A 19,299-nucleotide genomic window follows, 5' to 3' on the forward strand; every position below is an offset into this window, starting at 1 on the left:
ACACTGCATAACTGCTCCTTGCCTTGCTTGGACACATCCAGAGTCACACTACATGAGGCAGTGGGGTGCAACAAGTATGTCACAATTTGAAATGTCTCTGGCTGACTGCGATGGCCCTGACAAATTTGTCATACCTCTCAACCTCAGAGCAAGAAATCTGGACAAAGCCATACATAGAAGTGGGACAAGGCCCAAAAATAAGGACAATTTTAAATATTGCTCTTATAAACTTAGAAAGGTAATAGAGTAGTAGGTTTTGCATTAGTATGAATTCTGAAGGGTATGAAATCTGAAACACAAATGTCTGTCATTAAACTCTAATTTGCCAAAGAAACACAATTTTATGAAAAATGGACCAAAATGTGATGCATAAATATAAAATAGCCACACAATACAGCTGGGAACCTGTCAAAGAAGGGACACATTTATAATACCAGTACTGCCAACATGAGCAGCTGACAAAATAAAAGAATCTGCATGCATTTCTGAAATAAAAGTAATCTATAACTCTGATTATTAACAGTTATTTCTTAATTGTAAACCCTCCACGTTTTCTTCCAAAATTGCCATTTTGCGGCGGGATTATTAGGGGAAGAGCAACATTTTGAGCCAAAATCGGGGACAGTTCAGAGGTTTGGATATGCCTAATTCTTTAAAGCAATTTATTTGCACATACCTCTCAACCTGTTAAGGCCAAATATACTTATAAACAGTACATAAAATTGTTTTATAAACCGAGACAGTTGATAGAATAACAGGTCTTCCTTTAGCATGCATTTTTCTGAAGGTTATGAAGTCAGAAACTCAGTGTCTGTCATTATTTAGTGACTTAATTCCTAAATTATTTGCCAGAAAACCACACATTTAATGAGGAACAAACCAAAAATAAGAAGCAAAAATCTATTCATTCTGTGAAAATCTGGACAGTTGAGAGGTATAGTTCAGCCGGGACTGTCTTTGAGTTTGCCGCCCTTCCCCCTCACAAAATCGTGGTCAAATGGAGCCTCCCCTCTTCAGCTATTCCAATGAATTATTACTTGGCCATTTCATCCCATTTACCATAAATGTGAATACTGCTTTACGTCTACGATGATTTGGACTTCATTTGAAAGTTTTATTTTGCATTTTACAGCACAAACTCTATGACATCTGCTAAACAAAGCAATGCAATCTCACAATGAAAACAGACTTAGCATTAAAACTTCTCTGCCCTTGAAACTCACATTCATTGAAACCCACATTCAAAGAAAATACATTTTGCCAGTGACAGATAAAGATGAACTTTGGGCTGTTTTCAAATCATAGGCCCCTTGCACATGAAACATACACATGGTCTTTGATACACCTTTCTGATTTTATTAAATTATATTCCTTGTACAATATAGTACAGCTGTAGAGGGCATTTTAAATTTGTTTTGAACATTTTTCCAGTAAACAATGAAACAAAATGCATGCACCAATAATGACAAAACTGCCCAATTCAGAACATTTTTCCAGTAAACAACGAAAAAAATGTATGCACCAATAATGACAAAACTGCTCAATTCAGAACATTTCTATCATAAAAGTCTACTCAAACTTCTACAGTCCAACAGCATCAGTAAATATGCACAATCTCTGAAGAAGTAAAACATCATCTAATAATTGCAATAGGGAATGGATGGCAAACTGATAACAGGTTCAGAGTTACTAGATATCTTCATCAAAAAGGACTGCAGCATCTACCCCCTTTACAATACAGTACAGTATCAGCAATGCATCTACCTACTGCGGGAGTAGAACCCACAGCCTTCTGCATCAAAATCAAGTACACTACCAGTTGCGCTATTAACAATGCAAGCAAACTTAGCATAAGCATCACTAAACTTTTGTTCCCCTGCAGCTCTCAGCTTTTTCTAAAATCTACTTGACACTCAGCTGTATCTCTGAACTTTGCAGCACAAGAAATCTGGAAAAAGCCAGAATTTAGGGGGAGGGGCAAAAGACCAAAAAACAGGGACACATTTTAAACATTGCTTGTATAATGTTGGAAAGTTGCTAGAATAAAATGCTGTGTTACCATCATACATTTCACTGCCAAGCATTGAACCCAGGACCCTGTGCAAAACAGTCACAGCAACATACCACTATGCCAAATCAATCATCTATTTTATGTAAGAGGAAGACTGAAACGTAAATGGCTACATTCAGTGAATTCAGTTCTCAATATAGCTGTCAACATCTTGGCACAAAACGCCTGAACAAAGCCAATAATGGGGGAATACAGCCTCCAAACATATTCAGTGAGTTCAGTTATCACCATAGCTCTCAGCCTTGGCACAAAAAACCTGGACGAAGCCAATAATGGGGGAATACAGTCCCAAAAATAGGGACAAATTTCAAATAATCCATCTTATAAACTTGCTATAATAATAGGTTTTGTGTTACCATGTACGCTATAATAATAGGTTTTGTGTTACCATGTACTTTCTGAAGAATATGAAGTCTGAAATTGCAATGCTTGCCATTTTTTATTTATTTAACATTTGTTAACCAGGGAAGTCTGACTTGGAACAAAAGGCAATTTTTGGCAGAGGAAGAAACACTCCAGACATGTCTTTGTAAGATGAAAGGACACCAGAGCAAACCCACACAAACACAGGAAGGACATGCAGACTCCACATAGAAGGCACCCCAACCAAGAATCAAACCAGACAACCTGTATCTGTTAGGCAACAATGGTACCACTGCACAACTGGCTGTGTTGAGAAACCAACATATAGAAACCACAGATTTTATGAGGAACAGAATAAATATGAGGCAAAAATCTGCATTTTTTTTTTACAAATGGTGGTGGGTAGGGAATTCAGGCTCTTGCCATTTGGGCCCAAGATACAGTGTTCAAGCCTTATTCTCTACCTAACCCACCACCATGTAGTGCCCAGGCTGGGGCATCACACTCACACCTCTTACCTGCAAAGTCCAAAGCTTCATCGTTCGTTGCGCTGTATCCTGCACCATCGTTGCTGGCCGAGGAGCTGTTATCCCGTGAGAGAATGTAAGGCTCCTTCTAGTTGTCCCTCGACACCCCACACCTACGGACGTTGCAATTCCGATCCCCTTCCACTCTATACAGTCAAAACTACTGCATAGACTGGTGGGAAAATGTAGATTCACGTGTTGTAGTCCGGACTACTGGTGGAGACAGTCTGGATTCTGTGCGCATGCTCCAGACTGGTTCACCAGCGGTCCGAGTATCGGAAATGCCGCGAGTGCGCATGTGCAATGTTGCGGGACTCGTGGTTATTTTTATTATTTTCTTTTTATTTTATATTTTGTTTATTTTTCTTATTTTACAGTTGGGAGGGCTGCAGTCTAATAGCACGGACCGCCCCTGGACTACGATGGTTTAATAGTTTACTTATTAGTATTAGAATTACGTATATGTTGTTTAGTATTTCCTGTTACAGTACTTTTGTTAAATCAGGGGGTACCGTACACGAATAAGTAACGAAATGCCTGTTTTCCTGTCCAAAGAGCTCATATGTATGGCATTTAGCTCTTTCTGTAAAACAACTCAGCAAACTGAATAGTCTTGATATGAGTTGCTTATACTGATGTAAATGCAGTGAATCGTCCTAGTGAGACTAATGCTTATTTTTTTCTTAATAGAGGTGAATATTTTTGCTTCTGACTGCACAAGAATGTCATCATGGCCAGATTTCGACGGAAAACATGCATTACTTTATTGTTGTTTGTTTTATTCGTTTTTGGTGTTATGATGGGTCTGAAAACTCTAAAGCCTCCAGGAGCAGAGTTTAGAAGCCCATTTGGTCTTGGATTACTGCCCCAGGTTCAACAAGAAGTTGCTGCTGTAAGAAAAGCACAAAACAACCCTGTTATCTCAAACGGAAGTCCTGCAAACCTGCCACCCCATCATTCAAAAATGGATTTAGATACTGGAATGAACAATGCTGCGAATTCTGAAGCAAGCCCAGATATGTTAGTGACACCAAATTATGATATTCATCTTTTTTACTACAGCTGGTATGGGAACCCACAAGTTGATGGTAAATATATTCACTGGAACCACCCTCTTTTACCACATTGGGACCCCCAAATTGTAAACAATTATCCCAAAGGGAAGCATGTTCCCCCTGAAGATATTGGAGCCAACTTCTATCCTGAACTTGGGGCTTACAGTTCCAGAGATATTGGAGTCATAGATGCACACATGAAGCAAATTCGTACAGCTTCTGCAGGTAAGAGTTGCATAACTGCAGTCAGCAGTACTTAACATGTATTTTGCCACAGCAAAAGCAAGCAATGTTTTTAATTTTGATTGTGCAGATGTTAGACTTCTGGGGCAGCATACTGTCATGATGATTGTTCAAGAAAATGTTGGCAGTATTCTTTATGCTTTTTTAAAGAATTTATGTCTATGGGTTAATGCAGCCTTACTCTTGAAATGGTATTATCCTCTTTAATGGTTTTAGGAGAGTTATTGGTAATGTCTCCTTTTTGGATAGTTTTGCTTTTCTTGGCGTTTATTGCTGGATTTTTTTTCTGCAGCTGTTTGCTTTGACTATATGCATATATATGTTTTTATATATATATATATATATATATATATATATATATATATATATATATATATGTATATCTATGGGTTCCCTTTAAATCATTGAATGCTCAGAACATCGAAGTTCTGATCATCGAGACCAGAACATCGATGTTCAGAACATCGAAGGTTTAAAGTGGAAGTGCCAGGTAAGTGAGATTGTGGAATGTTGGGTGTGTATGCAGGGCAGCAAGGTGCCCTGCATGTTGTGTGTGTGCCTTCTAAGTGTTGGCATTGCGGGTAGGGTATGGGAAATCTCCCGTTTAGCGCTACCGCATATAGTGGTAAACAGGAGATTTCCTTTACCCCACTGTAGTGCGATCTCGGGGTTGGAATATAAAAGTAGGGGGGTGTGGGTGGCACAGGGGAACGAAGCCCCCTACATAACATAGTGTTTGTGATGTTTTTTTTTTTGTTTTTTTTTTTAAGGTTCATTTTGAATTTTCGATGTTCTGAACATCGATGATCTGGTCTCGATGATCAGAACGTCGATGTTCTGAACATTCGATGATTCAAAGTGAATATATATATATATATATATATATATATATATATGTGCGTGAATATGTATATATATATTGTTTCTTCACTGAGAAGTTGTATTTATTTAGGATGTCTGCTATGGTGGCAGCACTGCTCCCCCAAAGTTTCCCTTCTCCAAACTAATGGAATTTTTGTGGCCAGGTTGTCATATCTAATCTTGCCAGAACAACACTCTGGTCTCCCTTCTCCCCCTTTTCCATAGGGTCGATATGAGACACGGGAGCAAACTGGACTGAGTTGCCACCACTGCTCTTCGCAGTAGTTATTATCTTACAAAGTTAGGACCTCGACCTCTGACCTTAGCATGGTGATGTCCTGATAGACTGGGCGAGCAGTGAGGCATGACCCAGGAAGTGAATCCATTCCAGTCCCAGATAGACACTCCAGGTTTCATGCCCTGACCTGTACTAGAGTTATGAGAGCTCTGCTTGTCATCTGTATATTCTCTCCCTCTCATCCTAGGATAGGCAATCCTCCCCTTGCCTGCGTCAAGTGCCTGAACTGTTAAGTGAGCTTAGGATGCCTGAATTATAGTCAGGGTTTTATCTCTCTACACCACCAGAAGGCTGACTATATAGGAGTCTCATGCTTAAGCTTTACATAAAAAAGATTGGGTACCTACCGAGGGTGTAGCTAGGTGTACTCAGTATACTCAACTGAGTACATTTTTTTGACAGTCTCTTGTAAATGGCAACACTCAAAGCACAGAATGTCTATAACTGTATAAACAAATGTTTGCAATATAGAGATATACAGGGAATGCTTGTGTGAAATGAATAAACTCTAAAAATAGCTTTTTGTGGGTATAAATGTTAACAATTGAAACTAAAATGTTATCTTCATCTATGGGGTAGTATTTTCGGAGTTCAGTACATTTTTAAAATGACGTGTGGTAGTGGGTGGAGCAACAACAATAGCTTTGAGTACAAAATGTAAATTTCTGGCTGCACCCCTGCTAACTACTTGAAATTTCAAAGTTTGATGTTGCAATGCTGTTTTTTTATCTAATTAGAAGGTTGTTGTACTATATTGCCAGACAAATCTGACTGGAATTCCTGTTTTGGCATAAATTGCCGGTCACTTTTGCAGTTAAGTGGAATTTCAGAACTGGAACCTAAATTCAGTTCCTAGTTGCAACTTGGAATTCTTTTCCAATAATAGGCAACTCTTTTCTTATTTCGTAAGCAATTCAGAATGTGTCTACAAAACAAAGGGAATATAGCTGTTTTGCTGTTAACAATTAGCACACTTATACCAGCTAGTTAGCACACGACCTCCTTGTTGCATTCATTTAATCCTCAACTGCTGTATTAAACTGTTAATATATGTATCTAGTGGCAGTTATCAAAGTAAGATTGCTAATATTAAATATTAATGCCTAATCTAATATAGTCTTTTTCAAGATAACACATTTAGTCTACTGATTAACTAAAATGCATATTGCAGTTGTGATGTAATTGTTGTTAATAGAAATGTTATTTGTTATATGAAAATGCTTTTACTGGTCTTGTCTCTCTTTTTGCCTGGGATGTGACCAAAAAGGGTCTTTTGGATCAGTCCATACTCATGTTTAACAAATAATTCCATAAATGTTGCTTCATTGCATTAATGTGTTGCACAATTTTTTAAATCTCTGATGCTTTCTATTAATTTGTTAGTAAATGTGAAAAGTTCAGTTTATGTCTGTCTTATAGGTTCACAGGTCCGCAGGCAAGAACTAGACTAGCTGCCCTTGCGGGCCATTTTAAGCCTAGCTGATTTTCCTTTCTGTGCTCAAAATAACCTATCTCATTCGATTGTAGACTGTTACCCATCCCATGATTGATAATTTTATATTACCCCTAATGAGAATTACTTGTACCAGCTAGTTAGCACACAACCTCCTTGTTGCATTAATTTAATTCTCAACTGCTATGTTAAACTGTTAATATATGAATCATACTGTGGATAATTTGAGTGGACATGTGCATGGTATAAAGCATTTAGGAGCTGCCTCTGCCCATTAGTAGTACAAGTGGAGTCCTGGGATATATTTTCTGTTTCCTATCCATAGATCTAACTTGCGCTTGAATATGGAAAGGGTTAAATTTCCTTTATGTAGGTGGGGAGTATGTTCCACAGCAGCAGTATTCTCTGTAAGATGTATGTGTCCCTTCAAACTATTCTGTTGATATTGCATAAGAGGTTTAGATTCCTAGACAGAGTATTTCTGAAGCCATTTTACTCTGATGTGCAGTAAATCAATCAGTCATGGGTCAGAGGATGCCTTGTACGCCAGACAGGTCAGTCTGTAGGATACTGAGTATAGTGACAGGGCATTGATTCAGTCCATGTAGGACATGTTCTTTTAGGCCTTGTATCTTTTTAGCAAGATACCTCTGTGGTCATTCCACTTGTTGCATGTGTCTGGACAGATGCTTCCAAAGGTAGCATTATATTCCGCGAATGGCTTGATGAGGGCTGAGTAAAGGGAGACAGTGACATCCCTAGATGTAGACAGAACCCTTTGTTTATACAGTGTGCACTATAGACTACCTTTATTTATTTATTTTACATTTGTTTACCGGGCTAGTCTAACTGGATACATGCCCATTTTCAGTAGAGGCCCGAGGAGATAAGCTCCTAGGTAAGACAATGAATTTAACACAATTCTATCTACGGATATAGAAGACAAATAAATTCTATTTACAGTGCCAATTACAGGTTATCATAGTAAAAAATTAACAGTGTAGAATACAGGCATAACAAAGGATGCAGTTAATATCCCAAAATTTACAGTGTAGAATACAGTCATAGCAAATGAAAGTAATATAGATTAGGTGCTCTAGAGATAGTTAGTAGAACTAGTTTTATAAGGAAGAAGTTTCTTTAGATGAGTAGATGGGATGGGAAGACCACACTATTTAGTGGCACTTGAGCTAGTCAGGTTTAGAGCATGGGCATAACCTGTGAGTTTTAAGATGCACTTTCAGATTGTTTTTGAAACAGGAAAGTGTGGAGAGTTTGTTTGGTAGGAGATTCCAGGCGTTTCCAAGTATATTAGAAAAAAGTGAGTCACCAGCCTTGTTGTTTGTTTTAGTAGTATGTGCTAGAAGTTTCTGAGAAGACCTTAAGGATTCTAGGTTTTTATAGGGAGTGATTAGTGTGGAAAGAATAGGTGTTTTGGAAGGTGTGTAAAGGGTTTTGTGAGCTATAGTTAGTTGATGGTATTTAATTAGATTTTGTAGTTCAAGCCATCCTAGCTGTTTTAAATTAATGCAGTGATGGGTTATAAATGGGTTACCTGTTGCAAATCTGGCGATGTTATTGTAGGACATTTCCAGTTTGCTGAGATTATTTTTAGATAGCTTAGTAAAAATAGGTGAGGCATATAGAAGAGGAGAGATTAGATGAGTATGTGCTATTGTGGTTCGAGCTGAAGGTAGGAGAAATGATTTTATCCTATATAGAGAGCCTAGCTGTTTGTTGACGGTTTTTATAGTATTGTTTATATGGATATCAAAGTTTAGATTATTGTCAATGGTGACTCCTAATAGTTTGGTGGTAGGTTCAGGGGATATAATAGTTTTATTGGTAGAGTTAACTGAGAAATCCAATGGGGGGATTTTTTAGTAGGAGAGAAAAGGAGGAGTTTAGTCTTTTTGGGGTTTAAGAGAAGGCATCTATGTGTGAACCATTGCTCAACTGTGTTAAAGACTTGTTGGGTAAGGTAGAGGAGTTCAGAAGAGGAGGGGGCTGAGCATATCGGTGTAGAGTCATCTGCATATTGTATGCATGTGGCTTGGGGGATGGCAAGGTGAAGGTCATTGATGAATATGGAAAAAAGTAGAGGTCCAAGGATGGATCCTTGAGGGACACCAAGGTTGACTGGCAAGTGAGTAGAGAGAGAGTTGTGCCATAGTACGGCCTGTTGTCATTTGTCAAGGTAAGACTGGAACCACTTTATGGAGGATGTATCAAGTGACAGGGATTTTAGTATTGTGATGAGAATTTGGTGATTTACCATGTCAAAAGCTTTAGACAGGTCAATAAATAGGGCAGAAGAGAGTTTGTTTAGATTGCGGTGTTTGTTGATACTATCTGTGAAGGAAAGAAGGGCAGTAGTGGTGCTATGTGAAGGTCTAAAACCATGTTGACAGTTGGCTAGTAAATTATTTTGTGTTAGATGGTGAAGTGGCATGTTTGTCAAAAGTTAGGCAACTGTCCACAAGTTCCTAAATCCTGAACAAGTGGGTCAACTCTTAGGGGAGTATTGCCAATGTGGTAGCTTCCTGGGGTAAATGATTTCCCAAAGGATACAAAAATGCATTTTCTATCATTTAGTTTGTCCATGATTTTGGCACCAGATATTTGAGACAAATCTTCCTGCAGGAAGTTGTTTGGGGATTCAGTGACTGCTTCTAGCTTGCAGTCATCTGCATACTTAGAGCACTTTGGTATTGGCTTTTACTTCAGAAAAGTAGATGCCAAACAGGAGAGTCCCAGCTTAGAACCCTGGGGACTCCACTGGTGACTGGTCTCTTTGTAGAGGTAATTTCCCTTATTTTGATCATGTCTGCCCTATCTGTGAACCATTTAGCAATCCAGTAGGTAATACAGGGTTTATTCCTGGTGTATTTAGCTTTTCTACTATGACTGAGTGGGGAATTGCATCAAAAGTTTTGGTAAGGTTGAGATATGCAGTGTGTACCATTTTGACTTCATCCATTACTTCCGTGACCTTTTCAAAAAAAAAAAAAAGCTGAGTAAGCGTTCTTGCCACTGAAAAATCCAAACTGGAGGTTCCCTATATCCGGACTGATGAATTTCATGCTAAGTCTTTCCATGGCTTTGCATATGAGGCTGGTTAGACTTATGGGTCAGTAATTACCTGGGTCTGTGGAAGGTTCTTCTTACATAAGCATGAGAATGACTGTAGCTGTTCTTCATTCACTTGGTACAAAACCTGTATGGAGGCTGAGATTGAACAGTGTTGTTAGGAGTGTGGATAAATCATGCTCCATGCTTTTTAAGATGCATCCAGAGACATTGTCACGACCCATTGATACATTATTTTTAGCTTTTGGTCGCACTTTTAGCACTTGGTCTTGTGTGATAACCGGAGGTGAGCCAGTTTCAGGAATATCTTGAGGGACAGACAGAGGGGTAAAGTTAGAGTTAAATTTATTGGCCAGTAGGATTGCTGTATCTTCAGCCTCAGTTTAGGTCATATCTTTCACAATCAGCTTTGCCCATTGCTGCATTGTGTTTTGAGATTACAAACATAACTAAAAATGCCTTGTGATTGTTTTTGACTTGGGTAGCTATTTTAGCCTCAGACTTGGCTTTGGTGGATTTTATTAAGCTCCTGAGTTTATTTTTTTCAGTGACAAGGGCTCTTAGATTTTTGGACTTGCTCTTCTTACTTTTGGTCAAAATTCCTTTCCTTTTACAGTAGAGCTTGTTGATATTATGGATCTACCATGGGGGTTTGTTTCTGTGGTTTTACCCCTTGCTCGATCCTACTGGGTACAGCTGCATATGTGTAGCTATTTATATGCTGGTATAGTATGATGTCGTATGTTTCTACATATTCAGTGGAGTTAAGTGGGTTTATGGGGATTTGAAGCTTGCCCAGCTTATCACTTAGGAGTAAGTAGTTTGTCTTAAAGAAATTTCTAAAGGTAACTTGAATGGAAGGGATCTTTGATTTCAATTTTATTTCAAAGGAGATTGCTTTATGGCCAGATCTAAAAGTGATGAAGATATGAAAAGGATGGTGCAGGATGCTCCCATCTTTTCAAGGACAAGATCCAACATGTTATTCACCCTAGTGGTTACGCTAATTGTTCTAGGGCATTTGTATTGATAAAAGTCCAAGAATCTCCATGCTTGTTCACTAGTGGTGTTGCAGGTTTCCTGGTCTATAGTTATATAGTTTAGATCACCCAGGAAAATGATATTGGTTTAATACTGAGTGATTCTAGTTCCTCTGGATAGGTGTTGTGGCTTTCTTTTGTCATAGAGGGAGTTCTGTAGCAAGCTGATGTATGGTACGAGAACTTTCTGATGGTTATTTGGACATGAAGAAGCTTTAGTGGATTATGCTGCATGGTGCTACGGTAGCGTTGTCGCCTCACAGTAAGACGCTGTTCGGTTTGACTCTCAGCTAGAGTGTCTTCTGCGTGGAGACATGCGTGAATGGGCTTTCCTTCGTTGAAGGTTGTGCGTCAGGGCTGGCAACTCGGTACGTAAAAATCAACTGCCAATCATTAGCGGACCGGAGTTCCGCTGTGGTGACCCCTAACCGAGAAAAGCCGAAAGACACAACAACAACAACAACAACCAGCCTTGATGCAAGTGTCTTCTGGATGTAGATTGAGACATCTCCACATTTTTTCCCCTCCTGCACAGTAGCTGGTGTAAATGTGTGAAAGGCATTATAAACCTGCACAGCAGGAGTGCTGTCTGCCATTTTATACTGCATCTCAGTTGCTACACAGATGCCAGTGACCTCCCAACGTGAGAGGGGGCTTGTAGGGAGTGGAATTTCTTGTTGAGGCTCCTAGCATTGATCAGTAACACCTTCATATTTTTCTTTGCTTGTTTGTTTTGTTGGTAGGTTTATCAAGTTGGCATTACCTAAAAAGGCACTATGGAGTGGGCATTGTCTTTGCCAGTAATCGAAACCCTAGAGAGGACAGATGCAGGTCATTTTGGGTGAAGCAGTGTGGTCTGTCAAGCATGTCCACTGAGGCTGACAAAGTTTGGACCCCCCTTTGAATGACACCAAAAACTAAGCCAATTATTGAAGTCAATTATTTTTTGCACTTATCATGGAATCATCCTTTAAGAAGGTAGAATGCTGCTCAGTGCAAGGCTTATATGTGCATTGGACACATACTCTGAGTGCTCCATCATGTCTCTCTCCTTATAGTCCAGAGAGATGCACCTCACGTCATTGACACCAACATGAATTATGACACCGTTATACTGGTATATATTGTTTAAGGACTTGAGTGCATGTGTGATCTATTTATTTTATTTTATTTTTATTTTATTTTACATTTGTTGACCGGGCTAGTCTAGCTGGATACATGTCCATTTTCAGTAGAGGCCCGGGGAGATAAGCTCCAAAGTTTAAAATTAATTTACATTAAAGAAATACATGAAAATAACCGAGTAAATGAAAGCATTATAACTGGAGACATAGTTATAAAGTGTAAAAATGCAGTAATTATAACATGAATGGTAAAATATTGTGACAAAAATATTGTTACAAGTGACATTCTGAGAGAATACTAGCGTCATGTACAGTAATAGAGGGTAAAGGAGATTAAGAGGAACATAATATATAAAGATAGTAGGAAGGAGATATAGGTCTGTTGATGTAAATGAGAAGTAGACTTTGGGTCTTAAGGTATAACTTTTAGTCAGGTGTCAAGAGCTAGAGTTAGTCAGGATTAGTACAGGGGCACGGCCATTGTGATTTGAGGTAGAGTTTAAGTCTTTTTTTAAAGAGAGATTTTGAGGGAATAGTAGAAAGCTCAGAGGGAAGCAGGTTCCAGTGTTTTCCAACAGTGTTAGAAAAAAAGGGAATCTCCAGCCTTGTTGTTTGCTTTGTCAATATTTGCTAGAAGTTTGTGTGCAGATCTAAGGGACTTTAGATTTTGGTAGGGGTAAATAAGAGTAGATAGTATAGGTGTTTTGTCAGGTTGATAAAGAATTTGATGGGCTATGGCTAGTTGATTAATTTTTAGTTGCTGCTATAATTCAAGCCACCCTAGTTGCTTTAGATTAGTACAGTGGTGGGTTCTGAAAGGGTTACCTGTAGCAAATCTAGCTATGTTGTGGTAGGAGTTTTCTAATTTCAAAAGATTTTTTTTTGACAAGTTAGTAAATATGGGTGAAGCATAGAGAAGGGGAGAGATAAGGTGGGAGTGGGCAATAGTTTTTCTAGATTCTGGTGTGAGGAAAGGTTTGATTCTGTAAAGAGAGCCTATTTTTTTATTAATAATTTTCAAAGTGTTGCTTATATGGGTATCGAAGTTAAGGTTGTTGTCAATGGTAATACCTAGTAGTTTGGTAGTAGGATCTTGTGAAATAGGTGTGCCATTTTTAGATGTTATTGTAAAGTCTATATGGGACGATTTACTGGAAGGAGTAAAGAGAAGTAGTTTAGTTTTTTTTGGGTTAAGTAGGAGACAGCGTTGTGAAAACCATTCTTCTACAGCATTAAATATGTGTTGTATAAGGGAGTGAAGATCTGATACAGATGTGGCTGAGCAAATGTGTAGAGTCGTCTGCATATTGTATGCATGTAGCTTGGGGAACTACTTGGTGGAGGTCATTGATAAATAAAGAAAACAGGAGGGGACCCAGAATGGACCCTTGGGGGACACCATTGTTAACAGGTAGCTGGGAAGATAGAGTGGAGTTTCACAGTACTGTTTGATGTCTGTTATTTAAGTAGGATTGGAACCAGTTAATAGGTTGGATGTCAAGTGACAAAGATTGAAGAATGTGTATGAGTATTTGGTGGTTGACCATGTCAAAAGCCTTGGACAGGTCTAAGAAAAGTGCAGAGGAAAGGGTGTTATGGTTACGATTTTTGTTGATTGTGTCTGTAAAGTAGAGGAGGGCAGTGGTGGTACTGTGGGAAGGTCTAAAACCATGTTTGGTATTAGAGAGCAAGTTATTTTGGAGAAGATGGTCAAGCAGTTGCTTGTGTATACATCTTTCCATAATCTTAGATAAGGGAGAGAGTAGGGCTATAGGGCGGTAGTTTGAGATTTCAGTAGAATTTCCACCCTTATGAAATGGGATAATATGGGAGACTTTCCAAAGTTTAGGGACATATCCCTCAGTGATGGTTCTGTTGATGAGTATGGAAATTGGGTAGGCTATGGATTTGGCTGCTAATTGCAAGTATTCTGCGGGTAGTAGGTCAGCAGAGGGAGTACATGGTTTGAGTGTTTTGATAAGGGAGAGAATGTAAGTTGTTGGGACAGGTTGGAACAGAAAAGGGGGAGGTGGGTTTAAGTTGCAGTTAGATATAGTTGTTTAGAAATAATAACTGGTAAGCTAAAAAGCCACTCAGCAAACCATAGAAACTGGTTTGAACAGATTTATTGACATAAGATAAAAATAAAAAAGAAATACACCGTCCGAAATAAATAACATCCAAAATATGCAACTGAGTACTAAGCGCTTTCACCCTGTCTCGTTAGGGGCATCCTCAGAGTACTGAATGAATCAAATGTAAGCCATCCCTAATATACTACTAAAACAATTGAATAATTAATTAATTGATTGTGATTCAGTAAGCATAGCATTTAAAGTAAAACTAGCAGTAACAATACTGTGTACAACATATTATTGCAACCATAAAATCATCTTTAAAAATGAATTTAAAAATGAATTTAAAATGAATTTAAAAACAAACTTTCAATAATTGATGCGATAAGTAGGTGAATAAATAAAAAAGTAAAAACAGTGCCTTTATGAATATGCTTGAATAAATGTACAGTGTTATTGTAATAAAAATCATACAATGTATGTATCTTTAAAACCTAGCATATGGGTATTGATAACTAATAAATCTGAAATTACACTCCATTTGTGTGTTAGTGTATTGTGTTGTATGAATTGTGTTGACTTGAGTAGTTGATGGTGTGAAATATAATTATATAAAAAATTTAATTATTGTTCAAGTAATTAAATAGTGTGTTGTATAAAATGTTGTGAATGTATAATAGATATTTAGTAAAATGCATAAAAGTTTTGAGTGTAATAAAAATTTTATATAAAATGTGATTTAAGTTTCAGCACACTAGAGATTGACATGTGTTCATTAATGCCCGGCCAATTACAGGCGTTAAGCCTGAGTTGCCAAAGACATTCCTTTGCCTCGAGCACCATCTTCTCATCTCCTCCTTTATGTACATTATGAGGTATTCTATCAATAATGAAAAATAAAAATCTCTTAAAATTAGAACATTTAACACTGTGATTGTATAAAGCACTAGTGTTTTTATGTTTTTTAATATCTCTCAAATGTTCAATAATACGTGCTCTTAATCTCCTAATAGTTTTACCAATGTAGAACGCTTGGCAGACTGAACAAGATGCTACATACACAACCATGGTGGAGTTACAATTACAGTGGCCTGGACATCTAATTGTATTTCCAAAATTTGCTATAGCCACGTATGGACCGTCATTGATATATTTGCACACCTGACATGCTCCACATTTATTCATTTTTGACTTTTTGAAAATGTCAGTGTTAGTGTTACTCTCAAAGAGATCTTTTAAGTTCCTTCCTCTACTAAAAGTAGTCTTGGGCCGAATACCCAAAACGTCAGACAATTCTGCATTGTTGGTAATAACACTAAGCCAAGTTTCCTGTATAATGTTCACTATTTGAGGAGATGTATCGTTGTATGGTAAAATAAATGTGTCATTTCTAGGTACTTCACTTTTGATTTCAAATGTGTTGTTAATACCAAATTTAATAATGGGTCTGTATAACAAATGTCTTTTTGTATTAACTTCCTTCTTGATGTTACAAATGAGGTCCTGAGGATATCCTCTGTCAAAAAACATATTAGATAGTTTTTCTATTTCCTGGTTAAATACATCATTCTCACTGATGATTCTAGACAGTCTAACCATCTGACCTTTTACCAAATTCCTCTTTTGATAATAAGGATGACAACTGTCGAAATGCAAAAAGGAGTTTGAAAAATTTTTCTTTCTAAAAATGCTGGACTGTATACAGTTATTGTGGTGTGAAAAAACAATGTCTAAAAATTCACAATTATTGTCGTAAATTTGACTGGTGAATTTGAGGAAACTAGATGTCTTACCTAAAAATCCAACAAATTCAGCAAATTCATCATTATTCCCACTCCAGAAAATAAGTATATCATCCAGGTATCGTAAATACAATATAATTTTACTCCAATACATGGATGTAAAAACCTGTTCTGTCTCCCAGTGTGCTAAAACCAAGTTGGCATAGATAGGGGCACATCTGGCCCCCATAGCCACACCAGTTCTTTGTCTATATTATTCTTCGTTCAAATATAAAAAATTGTTCTCAAGAACAATTTCCATCAACTCTGTCAAAAATCTACATTTTGAAGTATTCATGTCACTGTATTTATGTAAACTAGCCTCAAACATTTGCAATCCTTCTATGTGCGGAATAACAGTAAATAAATTCACTGCATCTATGGTAGCCATAATGAAATTAGAACCAAGATTCGTGATACTTTGCCTCACCAAATCCAAACAATGCCAAGAGTCTCTTAGGACATGTGGTAATTTGTTAACTATCTCCTTACAATGAATATCTATGTAAGCAGCGATCGCCTCGGTCTTAGATCCCCTTGCAGGAACTGTAGGCCTAAATGGTGGGTTGTGCATGTTTTTATGTATTTTGGGGATTCCAAACATGGATGGAATAATTGGAAATTCCACTGATAAATACGTAAACTCCTCCTTATTAATACTTCCATCCATTAAATATTCATATAACAACCAGTCTACCTTGGTGTATGCTCTATGTACTTTGTGCTTGCTTACTTTTTCATAGGTGTTACTGTCCTCGAGCAAGATTGACTTCCTATTGTAGTAGTCTGTGTTGGTCATAATAACCACACTACCTCCTTTGTCAGGTTTCATTATTCTGTATTTGTCTGACATAGTAAGTTCTTTAAGGCAAAATGTTTCTGCTGGCATGAGGTTGTATTTTGTATGTAACTTACTAGATAAAAATCTGACTTTCGCATAGTTTTTCAAAAATATGTACCATGAAATTCTGTGGAGGTATAAAGGTACTACTACGTTTAAAAGTAAAATTTCTAAACTCACAAGAAGGATCCTTGTTGTTTGAAAAAAAGATTTTTAAATTCAAAATTCTAGTGTATAATTTTAAATTGATTAACAATTTGCCAATATCCAGTTTGAAAGAAGGCACAAATGTAAAACCTCTGCCGAGGAGGGCTAAATGGTCTTTTCCAAACTTTTTGTCAGTAAAATTGTATAGACTAAAGCCCCCTTCAGTGATAATAGAACAATTGTTGTCGTAAAATAAACTAACAGAGTTTGATGTTGTTTCAAATTCAAACACTTCATTTGCATAAATTACTGCATTAGCAAAACAAATATCACTTGTGAAATCACTCACTTGAGAAACCAAACTTGGTATACTATTTTCTCTCTCATCAACTTGATCTATTGTGTGTGATAAGTCTATCTGCGCCAAGAATTGGCCCTGTATACTGTTCTGTTGTAGTTTTTGTTCTGCTGATGATTGTAACTGCCTTGTCGATCCCGTAACCTTTCTGATCTCCTGAGAGTCGGTTGCTCTAAAAAAACCCCCTGCCCTTCCTCGTCATTAAATGTGTTAATGTTGTTACCACCTCTGTAAGGTTGCTTGTTAGGAGGGGTTGGATTAATTTCTGTGTTAGAGTCAAAATCAGTAGGTTTTAAAATACGTTTCATGTTCTTGTATTCTTTAAAATGTACATAAACTTTTTTGTTCTTATAATCGTGGGTGTCTCTATTAATCTTTATTAATGAATTTGTCCATATCTTTAAAGATATTTTCTAGTCTAAACTTATTATGTTCATATAGAAGATCCTGTCTTATACTCTTATCTATTAAACACAATTGTTCATTTAAAGCAGCTAATCTGACATTATTATTACGTATAGTAAGCTTGACCAGTTCCAAACCAGTCTTGTCAAATAGTTGTAATAACTCTTCAAACAAAACAGTACCTTCTTTGAACCCATGTGGTAGTTTAAAAACCCGTAGTCCTTTAGGAACTTGTCCTAATTCAGCACATCTTTCAAGGAAAACATTATCCATTTGTAATGACTTGTAAGTCCTAAGGACTCGTTCAAACTCCTTAATTTGTGTGTTCAGACTACCCATGTTTCTGTATTTGGAATCTTGTCTATCGCACAGTGAGGGAGCTGCAAGAAAAAAATTTAAATCCAAGTGGTATGTTTCCTCTCTTGTGTTTGTGCCAGGCACACCTCTATTCAGTCTGTCCCTAGTATTCATCACGGAGTTGAGGGGTGGATCTACGCAAATGTTGCTTCCTGTATTAGTCCCACCTCCAATAGGACTCCTAGAACGATTTCTAGCTGACGGTCGATGTGTACTAGTATTTGGTGTAGAATGTAGGGTGCACAACCTCTCCTGTGAATCGGAGACTAAAACGTCTGTTTCCACTGGGCTCTTCTGCATCCTGTCATGAAGTGCCTTAATAAGCTTCTGAGTAAGTTCAATGTGTTCAAGAAGCAGCCGATCCATGTTAGCGCAAACTGTGTTCCAAATACAAAAAACGATCACCCACAATTAAAACCAGTAGTTAGCGATGAAAAATAAGTTCCGATCCATGTTGAAATGGTGAGTAGTATACAGTGAATTAAAGTTCTGCAAAAAGCAACCAAGCTCACGAATAAGTTTTTGATAAGTTCTTGTTGGATTATAGAAACCAAGGGATGGCTGACAGACCCTTAAACGGTACCGATAACCTGTTGTAGTTGACGGTCATGAAATTTAACACACCAGTCAGAAAACGGATGCTGAGAGACGAAACTCGAAAGGCAGTTAGAAATAATAACTGGTAAGCTAAAAAGCCACTCAGCAAACCATAGAAACTGGTTTGAACAGATTTATTGACATAAGATAAAAATAAAAAAGAAATACACCGTCCGAAATAAATAACATCCAAAATATGTAACTGAGTACTAAGCGCTTTCACCCTGTCTCGTTAGGGGCATCCTCAGAGTACTGAATGAATCAAATTTAAGCCATTCCTAATATACTACTAAAACAATTGAATAATTAATTAATTGATTGTGATTCAGCAAGCATAGCATTTAAAGTAAAACTAGCAGTAACAGTACTGTGTACAACATATTATTGCAACCATAAAATCATCTTTAAAAATGAATTTAAAAATGAATTTAAAAACAAACTTTCAATAATTGATGCGATAAGTAGGTGGATAAATAAAAAAGTAAAAACAGTGCCTTTATGAATATGCTTGAATAAATGTACACTGTTTTTGTAATAAAAATCATACACAATGTATGTATCTTTAAAACCTAGCATATGGGTATTGATAACTAATAAATCTGAAATTACACTC

General features: G+C 37.4%; 1 protein-coding gene across 1 annotated transcript in view; it reads left to right on the forward strand.

The window, feature by feature from the left end:
* Nucleotides 1–3,233: 3,233 nt before the first annotated feature.
* LOC122799481 (glycoprotein endo-alpha-1,2-mannosidase-like) overlaps nucleotides 3,234–19,299 on the forward strand; it is a 230,850-nt gene continuing 214,784 nt past the window's right edge. The window contains exon 1 of the mRNA XM_044068576.1: nucleotides 3,234–4,241. Within this exon, the coding sequence (XP_043924511.1) occupies nucleotides 3,692–4,241 (550 nt within the window). The 5' untranslated portion in view covers nucleotides 3,234–3,691. The remainder of the gene's footprint in view (nucleotides 4,242–19,299) is intronic.

The sequence above is a fragment of the Protopterus annectens genome, chromosome 1.part0, assembly GCF_019279795.1.
Source record: "Protopterus annectens isolate FY-2018-M chromosome 1.part0, PAN1.0, whole genome shotgun sequence".
NCBI lineage: Eukaryota > Metazoa > Chordata > Ceratodontiformes > Protopteridae > Protopterus > Protopterus annectens.